The sequence below is a fragment of the Aulonocara stuartgranti genome (assembly GCF_965226115.1).
Source record: "Aulonocara stuartgranti genome assembly, chromosome: 20".
NCBI lineage: Eukaryota > Metazoa > Chordata > Actinopteri > Cichliformes > Cichlidae > Aulonocara > Aulonocara stuartgranti.
Window position 1 is genome coordinate 26,666,773 of NC_138956.1, and position 12,704 is coordinate 26,679,476.

At 40.0% G+C, this 12,704-nt stretch overlaps 1 protein-coding gene across 2 annotated transcripts in view; it reads right to left on the reverse strand.

Annotated features, from left to right (window-relative positions):
- Nucleotides 1-4,903: 4,903 nt before the first annotated feature.
- b4galt5 (UDP-Gal:betaGlcNAc beta 1,4- galactosyltransferase, polypeptide 5) overlaps nucleotides 4,904-12,704 on the reverse strand; it is a 36,425-nt gene continuing 28,624 nt past the window's right edge. For both annotated transcript variants that reach the window (XM_082519067.1, XM_082519066.1), the window contains exons 5-9: nucleotides 11,536-11,652; nucleotides 11,184-11,371; nucleotides 10,970-11,092; nucleotides 10,416-10,517; nucleotides 4,904-9,165 (exon numbers count right to left, since the gene is read on the reverse strand). In XM_082519067.1, coding sequence (XP_082375193.1) covers nucleotides 9,018-9,165; nucleotides 10,416-10,517; nucleotides 10,970-11,092; nucleotides 11,184-11,371; nucleotides 11,536-11,652 — 678 coding nt within the window. In that variant the 3' untranslated portion in view covers nucleotides 4,904-9,017. The remainder of the gene's footprint in view (nucleotides 9,166-10,415; nucleotides 10,518-10,969; nucleotides 11,093-11,183; nucleotides 11,372-11,535; nucleotides 11,653-12,704) is intronic.

Below are 12,704 nucleotides of genomic sequence, written 5' to 3' on the forward strand. Positions count from 1 at the left end.
GTGTCACTGCTGCTTGTTCTGGCCTCTTGTTGTCTTTTGGTATGTTTTGAGAGTTTTTGGTATCACTCAAGTTCATATCGTTCTTTTTCTGAACTTGGAGTTGGATAGTCCTTGAAGAAGAACTTTTTTGGATGCTCCGAGTCACTGCTGTTTCTTTTTTCTCAGTGTCTATTCTCATCCTCTTTCTCTCTGGAGAGTAGCTCTCAGAGTTGTTTTTGCTGCCTTTGGAAATCTGACTGTATCGTCTTTTCAACACAGTTTTTTCTTCACAGATTCGTCTTTTTTTCCTTGGTGGAGAGCAGCTGTCGGCAATTCTGCAATTCTGTGCAACATAATCCGGGCCTCGCTTCCTCTTGAGTGGAAGCTGGAAATGTGTTTCATCAGAATTTGTCTCTGGATTTTGGTGGTCCATTGTAGTAAAGCCAGCGTAAGCTTTTTGGCTTTTGCCGTGTTTACTCTGAGACATGTCAGAGTGTTGATGAAGTGACTGTCTTAAAGATTCAACTGTTTTAAAATTTTTCTCAATGCTGCAATATCGAGTGTTACAAGTAAACCGCATGAAAGCTTGGGCTTCTTACCCGGATTTAAGGATTCACAGATCAAAGCCATATGAAATGCCTTTGATCATCATGATGATGTCATAACATAACGTAACAGCAACATTCTTTTTTTAAAAAATTTGGTTCTATTGTCTATGGGGCTTTGGAGCGTGATGTCACGGCAGGGGGCGTGACCGCCGGGGCGCCATTTTAGCAGGCCAAACAAAGGGCTTTTTTTTTTTTTTTTTTTATTGAAAGAAATTTTCATATACAAAACAAGTCAAGGAAACAGACCAGAATTGTAACAATTTACATTACAAAAGGGGTTGAAGCAAGTCATCATAACTTTACAGTGAGAAAATAAAAGTTTCTAGGGTAAAGTAATAAGGAACATAGACCTTTTGACACAGGCAGGAAAATTAGAATAGCAAGTATTTTGTGATTTTACAGTATACAGTGGGGCAAAAAAGTATTTAGTCAGCCACCGATTGTGCAAGTTCCCCCACTTAAAATGATGACAGAGGTCAGTAATTTGCACCAGAGGTACACTTCAACTGTGAGAGACAGAATGTGAAAAAAAAATCCATGAATCCACATGGTAGGATTTGTAAAGAATTTATTCGTAAATCAGGGTGGAAAATAAGTATTTGGTCAATAAGAAAAATACAAGTCAATACTTTGTAACATAACCTTTGTTGGCAATAACAGAGGTCAAACATTTACTATAGGTCTTTACCAGGTTTGCACACACAGTAGCTGGTATTTTGGCTCATTCCTCCATGCAGATCTTCTCGAGAGCAGTGATGTTTTGGGGCTGTCGCTGAGCAACACGGACTTTCAACTCTAGCCACAGATTTTCTATGGGGTTGAGGTCTGGAGACTGGCTAGGCCACTCCAGGACTTTCAAATGCTTCTTACGGAGCCACTCCTTTGTTGCCCGGGCGGTGTGTTTTGGATCATTGTCATGTTGGAAGACCCAGCCTCGTTTCATCTTCAAAGTTCTCACTGATGGAAGGAGGTTTTGGCTCAAAATCTCACGATACATGGCCCCATTCATTCTGTCCTTAACACGGATCAGTCGTCCTGTCCCCTTGGCAGAAAAACAGCCCCATAGCATGATGTTGCCACCCCCATGCTTCACAGTAGGTATGGTGTTCTTGGGATGCAACTCAGTATTCTTCTTCCTCCAAACACGACGAGTTGAGTTTATACCAAAAAGTTCTACTTTGGTTTCATCTGACCACATGACATTCTCCCAATCCTCTGCTGTATCATCCATGTGCTCTCTGGCAAACTTCAGACAGGCCTGGAGGGAGGGATGGAGGTTATCAGTGGTATGTCTTCCATTTTCTGATGATTGCTCCCACAGTTGATTTTTTTCACACCAAGCTGCTTGCCTATTGTAGATTCACTCTTCCCAGTCTGGTGCAGGTCTACAATACTTTTCCTGGTGTCCTTCGAAAGCTCTTTGGTCTTGGCCATTTTCACATTCTGTCTCTCATAGTTGAAGTGTACCTCTGGTGCAAATTACTGACCTCTGTCATCATTTTAAGTGGGGGAACTTGCACAATCGGTGGCTGACTAAATACTTTTTTGCCCCACTGTAAAGGAGGTTCTTTTCAGGAAAAGCCTCGGAGCCCACTCAAGTTGAACCGCTCACTCCGCCATCTTCCCAGAATTCCCTGCCAAACAAAGGGCTTAAGGAGCGAAAGCATCAACAATGGTTCACCTTGCTGTTTTGGGGGTTGTAATGTTAGATGCACGATCGGGAAGGGAAAATTGGCTCACGTTTTATTCTTTCCCCACCTGGAAGCAACGTGAGGGAGCTTATGTATTGGATACTACCAAAAGAAGGCAACTAGCCTGGATAGCAGCTGTGAGACGAGCTATATCCAGTTCTCTACCATCCACAGATATCTGTTGTTGTGCTACAGACATTTTCATTCTGGTAAGTTCTAAATAAGTTCATATTAGGGCTGTTCGATATAACGATATATATATATCGGATGACAATATAAAAACGTCTATCGATTCATTTTACACTAGGTGTCGCAAAATAAACTGTTTATGGCAATATTTTTTTCATTGTTTTGATGGTCACTGTAGTGGTTATATTAATTTCTTAAAGTTCTCTCTTTCTCTTATATTTAATATAACCACACTAGGGATGGACAAGCGACTATCTTTATGCCTTGTCGTTAGCTACAACCACGGTAAAACCATCCCGTGTCCACTTGTTTATTTTCCAAATAAACCTTTCACAATAAAGCTCAAGATCCTGTTGAGACTTTTCAAAATAAACTGAATTACGTGAAAGAGTAGGCAGATTTTTGTATGGATGAGAAGCAAAAAAGAGCCGCCAGGTGCTAAAAAATAAACCTTAGATTCAAACGTTAGAACAGGTCACCAGTTTATTTACCAAAAAGTATCCATAAAAGTATCTCTCAAAAGCATATTATTGTAGTTCAAATGTGTAGATGAACAAAGATCAGATTTTTGGAAATCTAAAACTAGTCAGACACTCAAATATTCATGCTTTTTATAGGAGGACAGAGCAAAATGGACAATGGCGCAGAGCGAAGAACTGCTCTTGATAAGGAAACTATGACAGATATATTTAGTAAGTGAAGACTTTCTGTGTATCTAAAATTGTATACAGCACAAACAACTTACTTTGCAACCATTAAAAAAATTGTAGAAATAGGTGATGATGCATTGTAGTGGTTGGTCAACAGATTTATGAATGCTGGAGGGTAAGGAGATGACATAAAGGGGTGTTAGTGTTACTGTAATGTGAACTGGATAGACTTTCCATTGAGGGAAAAAAAAGAGGTAGAATTCTGTGTGAAATATATCTGTAGCTATATAAACAGAAATATCTGTTTGCTATTTTTATTTGAACTCTGATAAAAGTAATAGAACTGTGACTTTTGTTTGTTACAGTGGCGGTAAGGAAGAGGTTTCCCAATGTGTCAAGAGGGGCTTTGGGGATTGCAGTGAATTTGAAGCTGGAGGAACTGAGACTGATGGAAAAGAAAACAAATTACATTTTAAGTATGTTGATTTATGTTCATGCACGCACACACACACACACACACACACACACACACACACACACACACACACACACACACACGGACTGCTTTTACACAGCAGGAGAGAAGTAAGTATGTTTTTTGCATACTTCCAAGCACATCATATAATAAAGCACACCCCTCTCCTTGTGCATGTGTAGTTTATGGGATCCATTGTGAGAAGTGGTGCACAAAGTCCGTGGAATTCACTCTGAGTTCCTTCCCTGCCTTTTTGCATTTCCTTTTCTGATAAGAAAATTCAATATCAGATGTCGCTTGTGTTAACCGCTGGAGATACTCAGCTAAATGTGCTAAACGCCATAGGGCTGGAGCGGCTTTGATTAAATGAGTCTTAAATGACCTCACTGGGGTTTCACTCATTTTGTTTTTGTTTTTTCCCCCCACTGGGTGATAGGTCAGAGGGTCTGAATAAGGATCATTTTTGTCTGAGGATCCAGTCTGTACAGTATTAACTGACAGCAGAGCATTCAGAGTGACATCAGTGGGGAAAAACAGGACTGCACTTAAAGAAAAAGAGGAATCTGGCCCCAGCATACTGGAACTTTGTTGTTAACTGTGAATAACAAGATCCACAGGCCAAAAATACAGACAAAAAACCTCTGTTAAGGAAGGAGTTTTAGAAGGAACAGGATGCCGTTTATATCCCCTGCTGTCAACGTAGAGCCCTTCTGCACTTGTGCATGCATTTATGTTTTTAGTAAAATTAATTAAGGAGCCTAGCAGAGGTCATTTCAAGCTACTGCATGCAACTTCCAGCTGAGCTCCAGTATTGGCTGCTCTTGACCGACTTGGCCAGTTTGTGTTCTGCATCTTGTTCAAGTGATGAAATATAAACTGAAGGTCTCTTAAGAGCAAGCGTGTCTGCGTGTACGTGTTTACACTGTGAAGTAGTCGTCGTGTGCGAAGTGTATCCTTGTTGTGATTTATAATATTTAAGAGTCACTGACCACACTGGGAAGAGGCAGCCGTTCCAGTCAGCACACAGAATGGAGATTGATCTCAACACAGACAGAGAAACAAACACACAGGCAGGCAGAAAGCTATCTTTACAAGTTTTACTTTTATTGGTGTATTCTGACAATAACAATGATGGTATAAAAGAAAAATCTCCATCATACAAATTTCAATAATCAAAAGATAATATGCCGATACACAAACGGATCCACATAAGGCTGACATCAAGTTTTGACAAGTGGCTTCAAATGGCTTCAGTTCAAGGAGATCGTCTCTCCTTACAATCAGAGGAGATAAATTTTAAATTTAGCTGTATTGTTTCTCTTTCTTTTTTTTTTTTAATAGTTAGCTTTCATACAAAAAAATAATTTGTGTGGATTTTGGAGTGGATTGTGGTCGCTGGTTTGGGTGCCTGTGTTTCATTGCATTGTAAGCATAAGGTGTTGTTTTTTTTGGCTGAAACACTGCTATCCCGCAGCGCTCTCCTGTGACCTGCGCCTTATCTCAGCTGCTGTCACTATTATAAAGAAACATCACGTGCAGACACAAGGACAGTTAAATTCATCAAAGGATTTTACGTCTCCGTCTGCCACGACATGTGCCTTGCATTGCGACAGCGCGTTAAAATACAGGGAGGTCTGCGGGATGCAGAACACCTCTGAGATCGTGAGAGGAATTGAAAATTTATGAAATGAGGTTATTCTTTCCATCAGAAACAAAAAGTCTGTGCTGGGAAGCAGTGATGTAAAAACATTGATGTCACTCTGTAAGCTTTACTAGCACTTAAATGGCACCGGATAAACCCACAAACCAAACCCTCCCGAAGCCTTGTTCTTTAGCATCTGTAGTGAATTAAGACCTTATAGAATTTCTAAAACACTACACACAACAATATTTACAATGATAATTATCTTGATATGCACTTTTTTCAATTTAAATATTTTTGCTTATAAAAAAATAAAATAAAAACTTGAATGGAAAAAAAACAAAACAACAAAAACAAGAACAAACCCAAAAAACACTGCAATAAATTAAGAAGCTTTAAGGCTGCCAGTTTTGTCAGATGCCCAAAGAATGGTCCCTTCATTTAAACTGGCACAGAATGGATGAGGTGAGATAATGGAACAATGAAGACTCGTTAGTGAGCAGCAGTCTTGGTCTGGGTCTGGACTGACACCAGGTTTATTTTATTTATGTAGACAGAACTGGAACAAGACTAGCCAACATGCTCTTATCACCAAGTGAAATCAATCTACTTCCTGTTTTAGATAAAATCAGAAGTACTGACTCACTTGTCCTTGTTGCAAGGTCACAAAATAGCCAAAGCTGTGTACTAGTCTCCTCAAAGATGGTGTTGGCTTATGAAGCTGCTCATTCTTCATTGTGGAGTATAGAGCCTAATACTGACCCTAACCAGGCCTCAATCAGAGGGCCTCTTTGTATTAAGAGGGCCCGTGTGGTCCATCTCTTTACCTGAACACTCAATTTAAAACCATTTGGCTTTTGCTATAAGTCCACCTAGCTTTTAATTTAAAGCAATGAAACATAAAAAAGATATAATATACAGTGCATTATGTAGGTATCAAGACCTAGAATAATAACCTACCAGTTGTTCACAACAAGGTCACTATAAATAATTTTGTCATCAGTGCTGCAAAACCAAAAGGAAAAAACCCAAAACAAAACAGAAACTTTGAAACCTAGGAGGATAGGTAGACCTCGGAAAGGTTTAGCCATTTCACTCAAACGCACGTGGAAAAGAAAACTCAACTAAAATGCTGCTACTGTCTGTGACTTCCACTGGACACCTCCTGGGTGATAGGCTAGGAAGTAAACGTGCTTCTGCTTGCGGCAATTTGGATCAACTTTAAGGTGGAAAGGCAACAGGCTTACAAATGTATGGATGTAAACATGCTCAACATCTGCTCCTGTAATTGGAATTAAAATATAAAGTTTGAAGGATGTTTTGCCTGTCAATACCAGCCTCTGTGATGTTGGGATTGGTTCCAGTAAGCACGCAGAGAGAGTCCCTGGAAGGGACCTCTGGAAGGTCAGCACCATTGATCATCAATTAGTATAATGGAGGTGATCAGTGAAAGACAGTGACCAGTAGCATTGTCTGATTCTGTGTCTTGCTCTTCCTGTGGTTGTCACACAAAATGGCCTCCTCCAATATGTCTGCTCATGAGATTACAATTTAATACCAGGCTACAGGTCCCATTCCATTTCATTAGAAGCAGTTATCTATCTATCTATCTATCTATGCTTTATCTTAAGAGGGAATCTGAATCTGAATGAAATGGAATATACCTCATTTACACAGACCTGAACCTCACCGTCCCGCACAATTACGCATGACTACATTTCAGTGCATCTATATCAGTTTGTGTCACCTATTAAACTGTCACATTAACTGCAAAATAAAATAAAAACTGAACAATTAAGGAAAATAATCCAAAAAAATAAATAAAATGAGGTCCAGCCTCTTTGCTCCATATTTCATTGTGGGAACAACATTAAGTCAACCACCAATATTTTCCTCAAAAAGGTACATGTTAAGTAATGCGTACAAGGCGATTTGTGTGAAATGAAGTAGCTGCATGACTAGAGGACAGACAGTGAGGACAGTAAAGTCTGTACGATATATTAAAAAGGAACTTCATTTACAGTATTGGGATTTTACTGAAATCAACACTGTCAAATACACAAATCAGAGAGGAGCATTACACTTCTATGTACTGCCAGAGTCTGTGTCTAATGCACAGTGAAAGGCTGCATGCCACTGAACATAAACCTCTGTTTAGAGCAACTTCCTCCACCAAAAGAAAAATGAATTTCACAAGAAACCTCACGAGCCAAAGCCTGGCCACAAGCTAACAAAGCTAATCAGTGGTTATAACCTGACACTTCAGATAAGGATTGAGACAAGCTGTATTTTTTTCTCCCCCAATCGAAATGTTGATAAAGAAAGAGGTGTCATTTAAAAAGTAAAGGCAGCCATCGAATGGTAGTTGTATTTTCACAGGGCCCAAAGTGAAGCAGGGCTGGCTAACAGTATTACAAAGACTACACAATCTGCAAAATAACAAAGCAAATGCTTCTGTAAACACCAGTGACAGTTACAGCAATCAAGTATTTTCTAATTCCAATTCTCTTTTGTCACAATGAAGGTGAGTAAACATTGAAGACACGAAACCTAAAAATAAAAAACGGCAAGCGTTTATCTCTCCCTGGCCCGAATTCACACCCGCATGCCAAGTGAGGTCTGCAACCTGCCAGTCAAAGCTTCAGAAGCAAAGGGACCTGGGAGGTCACCCCGATTACTTTGAACCGACAACGAGATACATACAGGCCATTTGCATAGCTCTCCCTCACTTACACACAGACACGCAAACAGGCACACACAACTTCTGAACAGGGTGGCATGTTTGCTTAGGCAAAGTTGGGTTGAGTGTGAAGTTTGCATACGCAGTCACTTCTTCTCTCTAGTCCAATGAGGGCATGCTAGCACCTGCGCTATTGCATCTGTATAGTGAGGAAGTCAGGGCTAAAGTTCTGCTGTCTGATATTACAGCTTATTGCTAACAGGATGAACATTGCACTCCAACATACAGCCACTTGCAGGCAGGCAGGACATTCCATGCAATTACGCAAACATCAGTCTTTAAATCGTGTGCTTGAAAGACAAAACACAAGAGATGGTTAAGGAAACAATATTCTCTAAACTCAGAAAGAAAAACTATTTCACATACAACATATAACCACAGCCTCTAACTCCCTATGTCGTCTTCTCTTGCTCTCTTTTCTTGTAGATTTGGCATACTGTATGCAGAACCAGCTGCAAGAGTCCACTCGCTTAAAGTTGATGTGTCGTGTTATGTGTGCATGCAAATGTTTTCACAGGCGTACTGCATTTATGAAAGAAGTGCAAGAGAAAAAGTAATTAAAAAAAAAGAAAAGTCATAGCCTTAGGACAATGTCAGCACATTTAAGCCAAACTCTGCGTGCATGTGTGGTGTGTGTGTGTTTATACGTGCGTGCACTTAAACGTATGTGTACCATAACCTATCGAAATCATCGAGCACAGAGGTGCCACGTGGAGCTAGTGATGGACAGAAGAAGAAAATGAATTGAGGAATGAATGCTGAAGGCCAAAATGGTGCAAAAGGCATGTGGAGACTGAAGTCTAGATAAGCCCAGATGAGAGAAGTGATGGACTGTGGCACAAACAAGTGCAGCATTTATCCCTATTTTCTTATATGATTTATCAAACATATGCTTTTGATTCTCCTTTTTTTTTTTTTTTTTTGCATACAACCAAAATAAAGCAATAAATCTGTCAACTAAAAAGTCCTAAGCAGTGTTGCAACTGGTGAGATATGGCTGATGTCCCAAAGGACTTTGATTTTGCAGTCCAGCTCTGCCTACGTCAGTAGTCAGTTATTGGTGCAAGCTTTCTGCTCAAGCTGACTGTGATGTTGGTGTAGAGAGGCCTTCTGGACACTAGGGGGGAGTAGTTTAGGTTGTTAAGACCATCCACCTTCTGTCTCTCCTTTGAGTGACGGAGAAGACTATACCTGCAGGTGCAAAATGAGAGGAGAAAACAGAACACTGTAAGAAGCACTTTTCTCTCATTACATGTGAAAAGGATGGCAAAATGTAAAAAGTCCAGTGTTTGTGCCAAATGGAGTGATTCTTGTCTAAACAGCCAAAAATACCTTATTTGTGGCCCAGGATTGTAATCTACTACTTATGTACATCACTAAATGTGCGAAGCTACAAGTTTGACAAAGAATGAGCAGTTGCTTCAACAAAACTAAGCAAGAGCCCACTGCCTCTCAATCAGCCACTGATTCTAACCACAGCGGTTTTTTTAAACAACTCTAAAATATCTCAGAGTTGGCATGGGGGGAGTCTGCTTCAGGCCTAACACAGACTATATATATATACCCTTGGACTCTTTTAGTCTCCTGCTATGTTGTACCATCGATTTCATACATTTTTCAACAGAAGAAAACTTTTGCATACTAGATGACTAAAAAGCTGGAAAGTGCTTTGGATCAATTCATATCAGGGTGTGATATGAATAAAAGTTACTCGACTTCATTAATGGAAACCACCCTTCACATTCAGGCGAGCTGCCAAAGTACAGCTCTGGACTGCAGAAATTCCTTAACAAACAGCTGCACTATGTGACAAATATCCTCATTCATGTAAATTAAAGGAGCATTGTGCTGTTTCAGTGACATTTTCACGCAAAATGATCACAGACAGTTCAAGTTAGAAGTGTCAGAGTAAAAGTGAAAGCTGACTAAACTGAGGCAGAGGGCTACACCCCTGCTGCCTCAGTTTAGTCAGGCAAAGTGACCACCAGGCTGGGCTTAGAAGAAAAAAGCGCTAAAAAATAATATTTCAAACAGGGGGGGATAAAATAATTTGACATAAAATGTGCAAATGTATTCTAGTAGATCCCTAAATGATATGAGTATATGAGTAGCTTAAATCTAAGGCTTATTTTAAAGTTAAATAAGTGAAAAATAAATTCCACTTAGTACTGTGGTACTATGTAAAACTATATGAAAGAAACATTTACTCTTTGGGCCATTTTTAAGTTACTCAGGAATTTTGCCCTGAAGCATAGAAGCATATCACATGCAAAGTCTTTAAAAGAGTGGAAATTCTATCAAAGGTACTGCTTTGGCTTTTCATGTGACTGGCTTACATCACATGAGTCTAAGCCTCATTGCAATTATCAGCTTCCTCCTTTGGTTGGGAGTGTGTATTATGTACTGTTTGTAAGTGAGCTGTGAAAACCTAGGACACCAACCTGCCCAGGAACTGCACTTCTCCACGATGGTGATGTGGAATGGACATGTAGCGTCCCAGGTCTCCTTGTGGTCTGCTTACTGTGTAATTGGCAAACTGCACCCTACGGAAACATTTTTAAAATTTTAATCCATATTGTACACAGTTGGGAGGAAAAGGCATTGTGTTTATGATCCTGCTATAATAATTATCACAATAATGCCTCTGATAGCTGAGCTATAATATTTCAAATAGTCAATAACATGCTCCAAATACATCAGAAAGATTTCATAGTAAAGGCAAAAAGGAAGGATTTCATGGAAACAAATATACAAGAGAATCAGTATTTACAGTACACACAGATTTACTCTGTGTGTACAGCTGCCTGTGAGTTGTGTAGGTGGGGGAAACGCTCTGGGCCGAAGTGGGAAAAAACAATATAATACAAAAGCCTTCTATGTGCCAAATGGCTTACCTCATCACTTGAGGATGCCTAATGTCAACACTACTGTTAACAACATGCTGCAGCTCTATCAGAAAGGCCAGTGTGTGTTTGTCTGTACAAGTTGCCCTCACCTGTTCCACAGGTCATCGTCCTCTCCTCCCCAGCCCCAGAACGCATTGGGAAATCCATTAATCTTTTTGAACTGCTTAACCATCAGGCCACTGACACCGCCGAAGAACTCATTATACGGCAGCCTTTGAGGGACAGTTATACATATTGAGATTCATTTTTTGCGTCCGAACACATGTACTCTGTAATTCCCCAAAGACAATAATCAGGACTCACATGTAAGAATACTTGTCCAGTTTGACCGCAAAGTGTCGGGGCATGTCCGTACAGCCGTAGTAGTTTCTGTCATTCTCCATTAGATGGTCTACATCATGGAAGATCAGACAGTCCCAGTTCAGGTCCTTCATAGCCTCCTTGTAGCCCACATTGAACAACATGGCTCGGTTAAATGGCTCTGTACCCGCCTAAAGAAAAAAAGATGATACTTTGGTATAGCTGCCTTTTCATAAAAAAAGGGGGAAGATAATGGGTTATAACTTCCATAAAACAGTGGCTTGAGATGAAATTCATTTAGTTGTTTACCTCTGAATTCAATTGATTGATTGATTGTGAAAATAAGTGAACCTACTTGTTCTATTATATAAAAGGCAAAGTGGAGTCTCTGTTTCTGCAGCACTGGCACCAGGTGTCTTAGGAGAATGGGCAAGTGTTCATGTCGGTTCCTGAAGGGAACTAGGATTGCCACCTAGGTACACAAAGGAGAATAACATGGGACTTGAATAAATTGCAAAGATATAGGGATAAATTTAGAGTAGAGTTAGAGTTAGAGCAGATAGCACCTTTACATGTCCAAATCAACACTAATACTGAAACATGTTCCATTATACTACTTTCCCCAATGTCCGATGTGGACATCCTGATCAGTATCTTAGTGTGTGCTGTGTGAAACCACTAAAATATTCCAATTAGCACCTGACTCATCACAAGATTGGCGGATTTGCAGAGGGTCATTTCCACAACGAGAAGTGACATGGATCAGTCCAACCCCCCCCCCAAAAAAAAAAACCCCACTGAGCAGCTGAATGACTGTGTAGCGTTTATTTGTAATAATGGTTGTTCTTGTTTTGCACTTTCTTTTGAAGATCAATAAAAAAGTGAAATATTCACAGAATATAACTGGCTAGGATACGCTAAGAAAAGAGACAGGTGTAAAAAAAAAAAAGAGAGAGAGAAAGAGACAGAGAGAGAGAGAGAGGGAGAGAGAGAGAGAGAGAGACTGCTGGCTAATGAGATAAACAGGGGAAAAAATGCTGTCAGACCATACACGGTCCTTTGGGGCAAAGGAATGTGAGAGAGATACAGACAGATGGAAAGCAAGATCACTCTACTGGGCACAAAAAAAAGTACTGTTAGGCTAAAGATTAAAGACTGAAACAATACTGCAAAGCACAAACACGAGCTGTAATTTAGGTTACTTCCTGTACTTTGTGTTTATGTGTACTTTTTCTGGAATTTGAATGTCAAATAGAAGAGCTCCATCAATCTTATTTGCACAGGGAGCAACAGAATAAAAGAAAGGGCATAAAAGGAAAGGTACACAGAGGAGAAATTCTGATAATTCCTCTCATCATTTCCTTCCCATGGTGAGATTGAAGCCCTGTTGAGGTAGAGAATAGGGCTGAACGATATATCGCATTTGCGATAATATCGCGACATGATCAAGTGCAATTTTCTAACCGCAAAGGCTGCGATTATACTCTGGACATGTCCAAATTCATGGGCTGCATCCTCCTGAGG